General features: G+C 42.3%; 2 protein-coding genes across 6 annotated transcripts in view; one reads left to right on the forward strand and one right to left on the reverse strand.

Moving 5' to 3' along the window:
• Positions 1–25, reverse strand: part of LOC116698247 (solute carrier family 35 member F5) — a 22,998-nt gene extending 22,973 nt beyond the window's left edge. For 2 of the 3 annotated variants that reach the window (XM_032530064.1, XM_032530062.1), the window contains exon 1: positions 1–25. This exon is cut by the window's left edge and continues 132 nt beyond it. The gene's annotated coding sequence lies outside the window, so the exon portion shown is untranslated. The other variant, XM_032530063.1, reaches the window with a different exon arrangement.
• Positions 26–1,209: 1,184 nt separating this feature from the next.
• Positions 1,210–11,321, forward strand: part of sympk (symplekin) — a 15,914-nt gene continuing 5,802 nt past the window's right edge. For all 3 annotated transcript variants that reach the window (XM_032529692.1, XM_032529693.1, XM_032529694.1), the window contains exons 1-20: positions 1,210–1,365; positions 1,750–1,873; positions 2,961–3,026; positions 3,342–3,395; positions 3,589–3,662; positions 3,771–3,897; positions 4,084–4,333; positions 4,428–4,598; positions 4,795–5,034; positions 5,415–5,566; positions 5,649–5,799; positions 6,807–7,029; positions 7,111–7,261; positions 7,368–7,603; positions 9,174–9,255; positions 9,342–9,455; positions 9,544–9,691; positions 9,838–9,998; positions 10,523–10,631; positions 10,746–10,846. In XM_032529692.1, the coding sequence (XP_032385583.1) occupies positions 1,805–1,873; positions 2,961–3,026; positions 3,342–3,395; positions 3,589–3,662; positions 3,771–3,897; positions 4,084–4,333; positions 4,428–4,598; positions 4,795–5,034; positions 5,415–5,566; positions 5,649–5,799; positions 6,807–7,029; positions 7,111–7,261; positions 7,368–7,603; positions 9,174–9,255; positions 9,342–9,455; positions 9,544–9,691; positions 9,838–9,998; positions 10,523–10,631; positions 10,746–10,846 (2,679 nt within the window). In that variant the 5' untranslated portion in view covers positions 1,210–1,365; positions 1,750–1,804. The remainder of the gene's footprint in view (positions 1,366–1,749; positions 1,874–2,960; positions 3,027–3,341; positions 3,396–3,588; positions 3,663–3,770; positions 3,898–4,083; positions 4,334–4,427; positions 4,599–4,794; positions 5,035–5,414; positions 5,567–5,648; positions 5,800–6,806; positions 7,030–7,110; positions 7,262–7,367; positions 7,604–9,173; positions 9,256–9,341; positions 9,456–9,543; positions 9,692–9,837; positions 9,999–10,522; positions 10,632–10,745; positions 10,847–11,321) is intronic.

The following is an 11,321-nucleotide window of genomic DNA, read 5'->3' on the forward strand; positions in this document are numbered from 1 at the left end:
CCCTCCCTCTTCGCTATCAGGTGACATCACTTATGTGCTGCAGAGGCTTCTGGGATATGAAGTCTTATAGTGGCGAATCTTAAAAAGTCACATTTATTCATTCTGTTGATTGAAAACATGATTGGAAAAACACTCAAATTATACATTTAGACCATTGCAACTGAATATATATTTACAACACAGCTAAATACATAACAATGTGTGGTTATATAGCGTAATATAGCTAAGGAAGATGTAAAAGTGTAATGCTTCATATACAAATATGACAAATATAGTCTTACATTTTTATTGTTATGGTTTTGGTGTTTTCATCTGTGTTGTGTCTTATTGTGGTAGTCTGTTTTGTATTTTGCTCTGTTGCCTGTTTTATTTTGAAGGTCTAGTTTCTGTCTTGTCTTGTTTTACTTCCTGTGGTTTGTGATTACCTGATGTCTTCCACCTGTCTCTTGTTACCTCGTTACCCTCTGGATTTAGTCTTTGTGTCTTCAGAGACTTCAGATACAGTATTAGGGATCACTAAGGTCTATATAAAGAGACTTCAGATACAGTATTAGGGACCACTAAGGTCTATATAAAAGAGACTTCAGATACAGTATTAGGGACCACTAAGGTCTATATAAAAGGGACCTCAGATACAGTATTAGGGGACCACTAAGGTCTATATAAAAGAGACTTCAGATACAGTTTTAGGGGACCACTAAGGTCTACATAAAGAGACTTCAGATACAGTATTAGGGGACCACTAAGGTCTATATAAAGAGACTTCAGATACAGTATTAGGGGACCACTAAGGTCTATATAAAGAGACTTCAGATACAGTATTAGGGACCACTAAGGTCTATATAAAAGAGACTTCAGATACAGTATTAGGGACCACTAAGGTCTATATAAAGAGACTTCAGATACAGTATTAGGGGACCACTAAGGTCTACATCGTTCTCTGAATAAATAAGGGTGATGTTGCTGTCTGTGGTGCTGATGAGCCTCCCAAACCCAGACCTGGCCCAAAACAAACACACAACTGACAGATGATACCACTCACGGCCTATATTTTCGTTTTTAACGAAACATTTATTAAAATATACCTGCTTTTAATTAAAAAAACGTATTAAATACATGTAACAACATAGGCCTACTAGACCAAAGTGTATTTAAAACCGCGGGCGGGCGCTACTGTGTCCAGCAGGTGGCGCTGTGTCTGTCTCTGCAGCCGGCTGCTGCGCGTTTACGAGCAGTAGAAGAAGAACAACACCGCTAATTGCTAATCGCTAACATGGCAGCTTCCCAGAGCTGTTGAACGTGAAAATTGGACATGTTAACTCTACTGGTTCTACGTAAAGAGTCCGTAAAGGAGTCTGTGTCTTGGTAAGTAACTGTCTAGCTATCTAGCTAGCTATCACTATCACATATCCGTCAATTAGCTAACGTTAAAACTGTTAGCTGTGTTAGCTAGCAATATGGTTAGCATGGGGCTAGCGCGCTGCATTAGCAGAAAGTACTTTTCGTTATGACACTAATCGTTAAACCCATGTTATTAATGGTGTATATAGTGTAATGTATTTTAGTAGTATAACGCAAATATGCTACACATATTTAACAATGAAGTCAATTTGTAAGAGCAGTAGGTGTAGCTAGCACGCTAACCTCATACTTGCTAGCACACCATAAACGTTATATTGATTAATCCCATAGAGTCGTATACTTTCCTCATATTCCTGTTATCATATTCCTCGTTTATGTGTTGCACAGGTTGCAGTGTTTAACAGGCTTTTGAAGACTATGTTGTCCACATAGTGAGGGAAGCATGGAGTTTTCTTCAGAGGAGGGGGACACTCAAACCCCCCATGTCGTCGATATGACCACCAGTGAAAGGGTAAGCTGTTTTATTTATTTATTCATGTATTTATTTATTCAGGACATTGATGAACAAGCACACCAGTACATGTAAATGAGCCAGATTATAGCCCGAGAGCTAATTTCCATCTGCAGTCCAATTGGCTGGTTGGAGTTACAGTAAATAAAGACATAGGATAGTAGCATTTAGTATATAAAAAAAGAAATGGAGACAGGAAAAACTGGACAATTCATTAGTAAAAGTTAAAATGGAAACACAAGTTACACGTGTGGTTAGCTCTAAGCCACAGCTTTACCTGGCTCATAAAGGAGGCCAAAGTGGGACGCCCCCTTATTTTACATCCTAATAACGTCATAATAACATTAACCATGTCGGCTGGGATTGTTTTGGTGAGCCAATATATCAGTTTGCATCAGACCACAAATATTACTACCGCTTTACTTAATATATGGCTGATCAGGCATATCTATGGAAACATGTATTTCTAAAAGCAACTGGCAAATTAGCAACACGATAAAAGTGTCATGTTCAACTTAAATGAATCCGTTCATATACATACAGTATATAAATACCCATAATGTTGATGTGAAAGAATGTAGTCAGCAACATTGGTCCTTTTAATGAATGAAGTTGCAGTCTCTATGATGGCTGATTATCTCATTTAGTTTCTATGCTTGGTGGAACTGAGGCATTGGCCATTAACATATTACTAAAACTCACATTGCTCTGCTAATAAACCTTGATTATTCCTTACATTTGGCAGTGTTGTCATTACCTTGTAGTGGTTGCACATACACAGGGCCCACTATAAAGTAATCAGTGGAAAGGTTAGTTATTAAGATGATATAGTAAGTGGGAACTGTCCAATAAACTGTTACATTGAGTCTCAGTAAATAGTGTTTGAAAGCAACTCTTACGCTTTACATGTGCACATTAAGAGAGTTAGTACAATTTTGGTTAGGGTGTATGTATGCCTGTGTGTGTGTGTGTGTGTGTGTGTGTGTGCAGCTATTTTCATGAAGTGTGCAGTCATGTAGGGATTTCCATGTATATAAATACATGCTTATAAGAGGAAAAGTTGATTGAGTTTCCTTTTCCGTTGCAGGTGGTGGACCTTCTGAACCAGGCTGCGCTGATAGCCACAGATGAAAAGCTAACCGTGCTCAAACAGGTTTGTAGTCTGTTTATTAAATCAGGTTGTCACTGTTGTGAAATTGAAAAGGTATATAGATAAAAAGCATTATAATGTTAGCCTTATTTTAATGCAACATTGGTTGCACATCTGAGCAAACTACTGTATTTTCCCTAAACACAAGTTTCCCAACCATTAATTGGCTACTCTGAACTGCAATGCACTGCACCCGGTCCTGGCTGTTCCCCTCCTTTCTGCCCCAGTGTATTCTGGGATATGAAGCAAACCCCAATTCTACGAAGTAGGGAGTCAGTGGAGGACAATACTGAATCAATTAACTCGTATCATTTTCAGGTCCAGGAGCTCATCATTAACAAGGATCCTTCTCTTCTTGACAATTTCTTGGATGTAAGTAAACCCGTTTACAGCTCTCTTATCTAGCTGTTTTTAAACCTGAAATAAAGCTATTTGAATACATAAGCTGTAATTAGCATAAAAAAGGCACATTGTGCAGAAGAGCTTTATTAGCGTGTTAGTAAAGGAAACTGAAAGTTTGAATAATAATTCTTCTGCTTCTATTCTTCTACTGTTCATCCTGTAGGAGTTGATCGCCTTCCAGACTGATAAGTCTATCGAAGTGAGGAAATTTGTCATTGGCTTCATAGAGGAAGCATGGTGAGTACTTTAGACGAGTCTTCATGTCCCGGGGCTGTAAATTTCACATCTGTAAAACAAAAGTGGTTTTCAGGTTTCTCAGTCCTTTCTCTTTTCTGTGTTTTCCAGTAAAAGGGACAATGAACTTCTTCTCAGACTGATCGCCAATCTGAACATGTTGCTGAAGGATGAAAGTGTGAACGTGGTGAAGAAAGCCATTCTCACACTCACCCAACTGTACAAAGTTACTCTGCAGGTAAATACATTTATGAAATATTCTCATTCACAGATTGTGTGACGTAGCCCAAAGAGTAAATGCTGTAGATCTTGATGTAGACAGTCTGGGTTTTTTCCCCCCAGCGGAATATACATTAAAATCAAGTTACTACTACCGATATCCGTTGTCTTTTTAAACCCTCTACTTCTGTCTCTCCCTTTCCAGTGGTTGGTGCGCTCCAAGGCGGTATCAGAGAGGCAGGAGGCATGCTGGGATCTGGTCACACAGATGAAAGGGGATGTTCTGGCCTTGCTGGACTCAGAAAATGACGGCGTTCGCACTCACGCCATCAAATTCACAGAATCATTAATCATCACCCTGTCGCCGCGGACGTCAGACTCGGACGTCCCCAAGCGACAGGAGGGCGACATCAGCCTGGGCAAAGTTCCCAGAGATCACTCTTACATTCGCTACGGTACGGATAGTAGTAACCCCCTGAGGGCATAATGTGTTAACGTTTGTTTTTAGCCCTGTTGATTAAAGCTCGCCCATCTTGATATCTTGAGCAGATGTTTTGTGTGAGGAGGGAAAGGCTGCACTGGAGAAGCTGCTGAAGTTCATGGTCCATCCGGCCATTTCCAGTATCAACCTCACCACAACACTTGGCTCCCTGGCCACCATCGCCCGCCAGAGACCGATGTTCATGTCAGAGGTGGTGCAGGCGTATGAGACATTGCATGGTGAGTGCTTCTGAGCCACTGTTGAGTCATGTTAACCTGAGTCAAGCCTGATGTTGATTCAAAACAAATGGATAAATTAAAACCTGCGTCTTTTGTGTTTTTCTTAATAGTGCAAATCTTTGTGCTCGATACATCATTTGACGGTACATAGTATTACACTAAATGTGATCTTTCCTGTATAATCAAACCTTCTTAGCCAACCTGCCACCCACTCTGGCCAAGTCTCAGGTCAGCAGCGTGCGAAAGAATCTGAAGCTGCACTTGGTGGCCGTCCTCAAGCATCCCTGCAGCCTGGAGTTCCAGGTTCAAATTAGCACTCTGCTGCTGGACCTGGGAATGCCCCAGAGTGAAATAACACGCTCCACACCTGCACCCCGAGAGCAGCGCAAAAGGCCTCGCCATGAAGAGTACACAGAGGGGAAAAAGGTCAAGATGGGTGAGTGGTGACAAGTGATAGCAGTCACAGACACTCTGATGTAATAGATATAGTCATTAGAAATTAATGGAAAATATAAGGTGGCATTTTAGGTTTTGAGGGCTGCAAAACTTATTGTAGCTCTGTCTTATTTTACACACAACTAAACATTTCTGTAGTTTTTAGACCTTTACTGCTTTAAAGAATACCATTTAGATGGTAGATTGTATGTGGCTTGTCTGTCAAGGTGACAGTTTGAATCACGGTAAGCACCAAAATCTTTAAATCGAGTCAACCAAGCCTGATGGAAATGATGTAATCTGAAAGAGAGTTGGACCCAAACACTTGCAGATCCATCTTCAACACCCGGTGTTTTTGCTGTTTGTTTTTTTTGCGTTCAGAGCCCACCCTGATGGAAGATGATGAGGACAAAGAGGAGCCAGCCCCTATCTCGGCCCCTAAACCAGCTGCTGTTCCAGCAGCACAGTCAGCCATTGACCTCACGGCTGAGTTCCTGTCCCCGCTGCTCTCCCCTGACAACGTAGCCAACCTGGTGAGCGCTGTGGCCTTTCTTTTTTTCTTCTTTTAAGCCTGACTGTGTGGCAGTTCAACTCACGTCTCTGTCTGGTGTTTAGGTGCTCATCAGCATGGTGTATCTGCCGGATGTCATGCCGGCATCCTTCCAGGCCACGTACACACCTGTTGAGTCAGCAGGCACTGATGCACAGATTAAACATCTGGCCAGGTTGATGGCCACGCAGATGACTGCAGCTGGGATCGGTCCAGGTTAGAGACAAAGACATCCAGCACGGGAAAGCCCACACATTTAGACATTTTGTGTTTTATTGCTTTCTTGCTGAGTTAAGCCCCGGGTTAGGGTTAGGGTTAACCCTTTTGAGAACCATACGTAACCCGTATGGACATGAACACCAGATCACTAGATCTGTTCTTTGTTTGTACTGTATGTTCTTACTGGATGGAAATAGCCGTGCCCAGCCAGGCGCTGAGAAACGAGCTGAAAACCTTTTTATTTTGCTGGTTGTTTGGATACCAGTATTGGGAATGCCTTCAGTACTGGCTTAAATGCTGGTATTGGTGAGTACACAAGTCTACGCACTTTAAAGTACTTTATTTATGGGTTTTTTTACATTATGACTGACTGTCAAACTAGACAATAAAAGAAAGGTCTATGGCATTCATTCTCTGTATGTATTGCTCATGATTTACAAAAGGTTTTGACCTGAGCAAGGCCATACAATCATGGCACATCCACACAGGGTTGGTAGTTAACAGTTTTTTGGTAATTCGATCAAGTTCAGCTATCGAGAAGGGAAATATAGTTTTAGTTTTTATGGATGCAGAGGAACGCCGCGGGCTGCAGTGTTTTAGCTCAACCTTTTTTGTATCGTTAAGTCGGCCATGTATCTCAACAGAGTGAAAATGAAAACAAGACAGAACGTAGCAGTTCTATTGGTACCATTAGGGTAGCGGCCGGGGTATGAATCTGACCTGCGGCCCTTTGCTGCGTGTCATCTGCTTTCTCCCCTTCTCTGTCTATCAACACTATCTAATAAAAATAATAAATTTAAAAAAACATTAGGCTTTCAATGAGACGATTTATCACCTTCAATGTGGAAAAAAACAGTGTAAATTTTAGATTCTTGGCTGGGTGAAAGGATGTGTTTGCTAAAATATTGTAATCAGATTGTTTTTTGTTATTCTTACTTTTAATAATGGCATCAGCCACAAACTGTATATTGTTGGGTTCTCTAATGACAAACCTGCTGTCTTAGGACTCGAGCAGTGCAAAGCCAGAGAAGGCGACACAAGCAAAGACGAAGGCAGCAACGAGGACTCTGATGCTAAAGACCCGCTTATCAAGCGCAAAGTCTCCGCGCTGGTGGGACAAGCGATCTCTGTGGTGGGGGGGTACGAGAAAGAAAAGGCTCCAGCAACAGAGGCCCCCGCAACGGTCAAGAGGCTTCCTGAACCCATCCTTCCCACGGCGCAAACCAAGTGAGTTCTGCCTCCAAAACAAAGATGGCAGTAGTGACGTATGTCAGACTTATTAGCCTGCACGATGTTGTTCTGTTACAGAATGACCGGGGCGACTGGGAGGAAAAAGGTGTTCCGATTGTCGGACGTCGTCCAGCCTTTGTCGGACACCCAGATCGAGACGTTAACCTCCAAAGCCGTCAAACGCATCCTGCATTCAGAGAAGGCCATTGCTCAAAGTGGCATGTCCCACGTAAGCGGTCACCCCTGTGGTTCATTTCTCCTTTTCTTCATGATTGGGTTAGGGTTAAGTGCCGGTTTTTAGAGGATAACCACGCTGAGTGTGTTCTGGTCGGCAGGTCAGAGTGAAGCTCCTCTCTAAGCTCGTGACGCAGTTTGAAGGGATGATGAGAGAAGACGTGCTGGAGTTTATTCTGGAGGACATCAGGACACGGAGCGACCTGGCCTTCTCTCTCCTGTACCAGGAGTACAACACCTACCTCAGCCAGCTGCCGTCTGGGCTGCTGGACAGCTACGACCAGTGTCTCTACACCCTGCTGTCGGGCCTGCAGGAGAAACCGGAGCAGAGGGACGGGTGAGACCAAATACTCATCGTTCTCACCTGTTTGCAGCATCTGTAGCGCTTATTTAGACAAAGGCATTGGGGCTGAGCGATGAATCGTTTTTTAAATCAAAATCGCGATTTTAAAAGACTTCAATTAGCCAATTGTGAAGACCGCAAAAATGACTCCTGGTCTTCCTTTACCTGGGGCGGTCCTCATGTGAGACAGTTTCGGTGTAGCGCTTGATGGGTTTTGCAACACTTGGGGACACATTCAAATTGTTCGCAATCAATAATGATGGCCAAAAGTGAAGAGTAACTTGTTCGCAAACAGTAATGATGGCCACTAGTTTCTCTTCCCTTAGCTGATTGGTTCTTGCCATAACATGAATTCTACCAGTCGTCCAATAGGCTGTCGGCCGTGTATCAACCTGACTTCTGCACAACACAACTGATGGTCCCAACTCCATTTATTAGGCAAGAAATTCCACAAATTAACCCTGACAAGGCCCACCTGGGGGGGACCATTTCAGGGACTACCTCATGAAGCTCATTGAGAGAACACCAAGGGTTTGCAGCACTATCAAAAAGCAAAGGGGGGTACTTTGAAGTAACTAGAATACAAGACATGTTTTCAGTTATTTCACACTTTTTTGTTAAGTTAAGTTCATTCATAGTTTTGATGCCTTCAGTGATAATCTACAATGTAAATAGTCATAAAAATAAAGGAAACGCATTGAATGAGAAGGTGGTTCCAAACTTTTGGTCTGTACTTAGTTGCATGTTTGGTGTAACATTTGGTTTAACATTTTTTATTTCTCTTTTTATTATGCTAGTTATTGTTTTTCTTTACAAGATGAATGCTGGGATAATGTTACATATCACAGATATCTTTACAGAAATGTCCTGTTTTCAAGTTTATCATTACTTTATTTAACATGATGGTGGAAGGTGCAATATTTAGATGCTGCTATTGAACTGATGCATATCACATATTTCAGTGTAAAGGAAAGTACTGGTATTTTTATTGGAATTGTTTTATTATTATCATAACTTTAGCTTTTGTAATAAATATTATGTGTTTGACTGTTTAATGTCCCATGCTCATTAACAGAAAACACTTACTGCTGGCAAATTATATCTAAGTTATCTTCCTTTTACAGGAATATAGAGCCAGGTTTGATAGTGTCTCATGTTACTATGCTCCATGACATGTTTTGTATCTGTTGTACAGTGAATATTAAAATTTAGCTAAACTTAAAAAGTAAATAATCAATAATCGAATCACAATATCTGGCAGAAACATCGCTTTTAGCTTGTTGCTCTGCGTTACTGGTCATATTTTTACATGATTGTGATCAATACATGATCCTTAACTTATTAATGGCTCACCATGAACCTTTTTAATACTACATACAATGGCCAAAAATGATTTCTACGTTGCATGGTGTACTGGTTGTGTTCTACATTGCCGGAAAATGGTCAAACGCGGCTCATTTGTGTTTATTTACTAATGCTGTGGCACAAAACATAAGCCAAAAATGAGCCTGTTAAAGGCAAAAACTGAATCCCGCTTTGTTTTTTCCTCTTCTTTCTCTTGCAGACTTTTCACCAAGCTAGTGCTGGAGGCTCCCATCATAACAGAATCAGCGTTGGACGTGATCCGGCGTTACTGTGAGGACGAGGTGAGTGACGTGATAAAGACACAGCTCCTCGTGTAGAGCCGGTTCCCCGTGTGTCCACTCAGCGGTTCGTTGTGACTCTGTTTCAGTCTCGGGTGTATTTGGGCATGACGACGCTGAAGGAGCTCATCGTCAAGCGGCCCTCGAGGCAGTTTCAGTATCTGCATGTACTTCTGGATCTCAGCTCACATGAAAAAGAGAAGGTGACGACACGTTCTTGTCCAGATCCTAGTCATGTGTCACTCACACTCACAGTTTGCTCAGATGCTTCTTTTCCTGTTTTATTTTTAGGTGCGGACCACTGCCTTGGCTTTTCTCAAGCGTATGTACGAGAAGGACCAGCTCAGGGACTACATTGAGAAGTTTGCCCTGAACTACATGCAGCTTCTGGTCCACCCCAATCCTCCATCTTTGCTCTTTGGAGCTGACAAAGACACAGGTTTGGAATACGTTGAATATGAGCCGAGTAGTACCTTGCTGGTGGTCATGCTATCGAGTTTTCCCTGCCAGCCGGAGGAAATGCAAAGCAGCAACTTCCCCATTCTCCTGTCCCCTCACAGTGCTGTTGTGTGTTTGTTGAGACAGAGGTGGCCTCCCCCTGGACTGAAGAGACCGTGAGACAGTGTCTGTTCCTCTACCTGTCCCTGCTGCCCCTGAACCACCGGCTGGTCCACGAGCTGGCGTCGGTCTACACCGAGGCCATCGCGGACATCAAGCGCAGCGTGCTTCGAGCCATAGAGCAGCCGGTAAGTCTCAGGAAAAACTGAACCACCAAGCATGTTTAAAGCTGTTAAGATGAAACATTGATATTCAAGTGAGACTGAATAATTGGGCCAAGGTGAGAACCAAGAAGACATTTAGCCTAAACCACAAAGTTCTCTGGGTACAAGGTGAAGGTATCTTATAGCCAGAGGGTGTGCATGCCTGGAAAGCCTAGCATTACAACATCAGCGGAGGGCAAACGCCGGACTATTGGACTATGGGTTTATCTTTTACTTCATGTGTTTTGGACTGGTTCGACCACATGAGAAGGTAAACTAGAGCAAACTCTGCCTGGTGCAGCTTCCTTGCTTGTTTCAGACCAAGGAAAACAGAATGAAGTGGAGAAAACACAGCCAAGGTCTCAAACCTGTGATCTTAAAACTGCAGGTTGATAATTTGTGAGAGAACTGTTTGAATGGCATCTTCCTCTGAGGGAAGGAAGTAGAATTGACTTAGATGAAGCCTATGCTCCTCTTCTTAAGTTGTGTTGTTCTTACCCTTGTTGTAGATCCGTGGAATGGGGATGAACTCTCCTGAGCTGCTGCTCTTGGTTGAAAACTGTCCTAAAGGAGCAGAGACGTTAGTTACTCGCTGTCTGCACATTTTGACAGATAAAGGTAATCAACAACAAGATCATCAACGCAGAATGCAGCCAAACGTGGAACAACAGCACAAAAGGAGACAAGTCTATGAAATGCAAACTGTTAATATTTTCCATTTGCTCCGTCCAGTGCCTCCGTCTCCAGAGCTGGTGGAGCGAGTGCGAGACCTGTACCACAAACGAGTGCCGGATGTTCGTTTCCTAATTCCAGTCATAAATGGCCTCGAAAAGGTAAAAGTCATCCTTCCCAATAGTCTAGTACAGTTATTCCCAAACTGTGAATAACTGTACTGCAGGTGGTCCGTGGAAAAGTAAAAATAAAATATATATAATAGTTTTTAACCTTCATTTTACCAGGAAATTCCCATAATCCCAATTAGAAATTTTGAGTATATACAAGTGTTCTTATCGCTGTATAGATTTAATAGTCCATTGCTATGGAACTAAGCCTGGTGTTCAAATGAACCTGGTAATGCGCTTGAGTAGATAAATAAGTGAAATATGTGCAGTAAACTTTCTTTTAACAAGCCTGTTGTACTGACGCGATGACCAGTGCTAGTTTAAGAGCTAGTAGGCCTATTAAGATGTGTGGATTGATTGAAGTTATGAGGCTGGTCCTCACACACAAAGTCTGGAAACCCTTGGTCTAGTAAACACGTTAATGTAATGTAATGTAATGTTGAACACACTGCATATAGCACGGAAA

The sequence above is a fragment of the Etheostoma spectabile genome, chromosome 11, assembly GCF_008692095.1.
Source record: "Etheostoma spectabile isolate EspeVRDwgs_2016 chromosome 11, UIUC_Espe_1.0, whole genome shotgun sequence".
Lineage (NCBI taxonomy): Eukaryota > Metazoa > Chordata > Actinopteri > Perciformes > Percidae > Etheostoma > Etheostoma spectabile.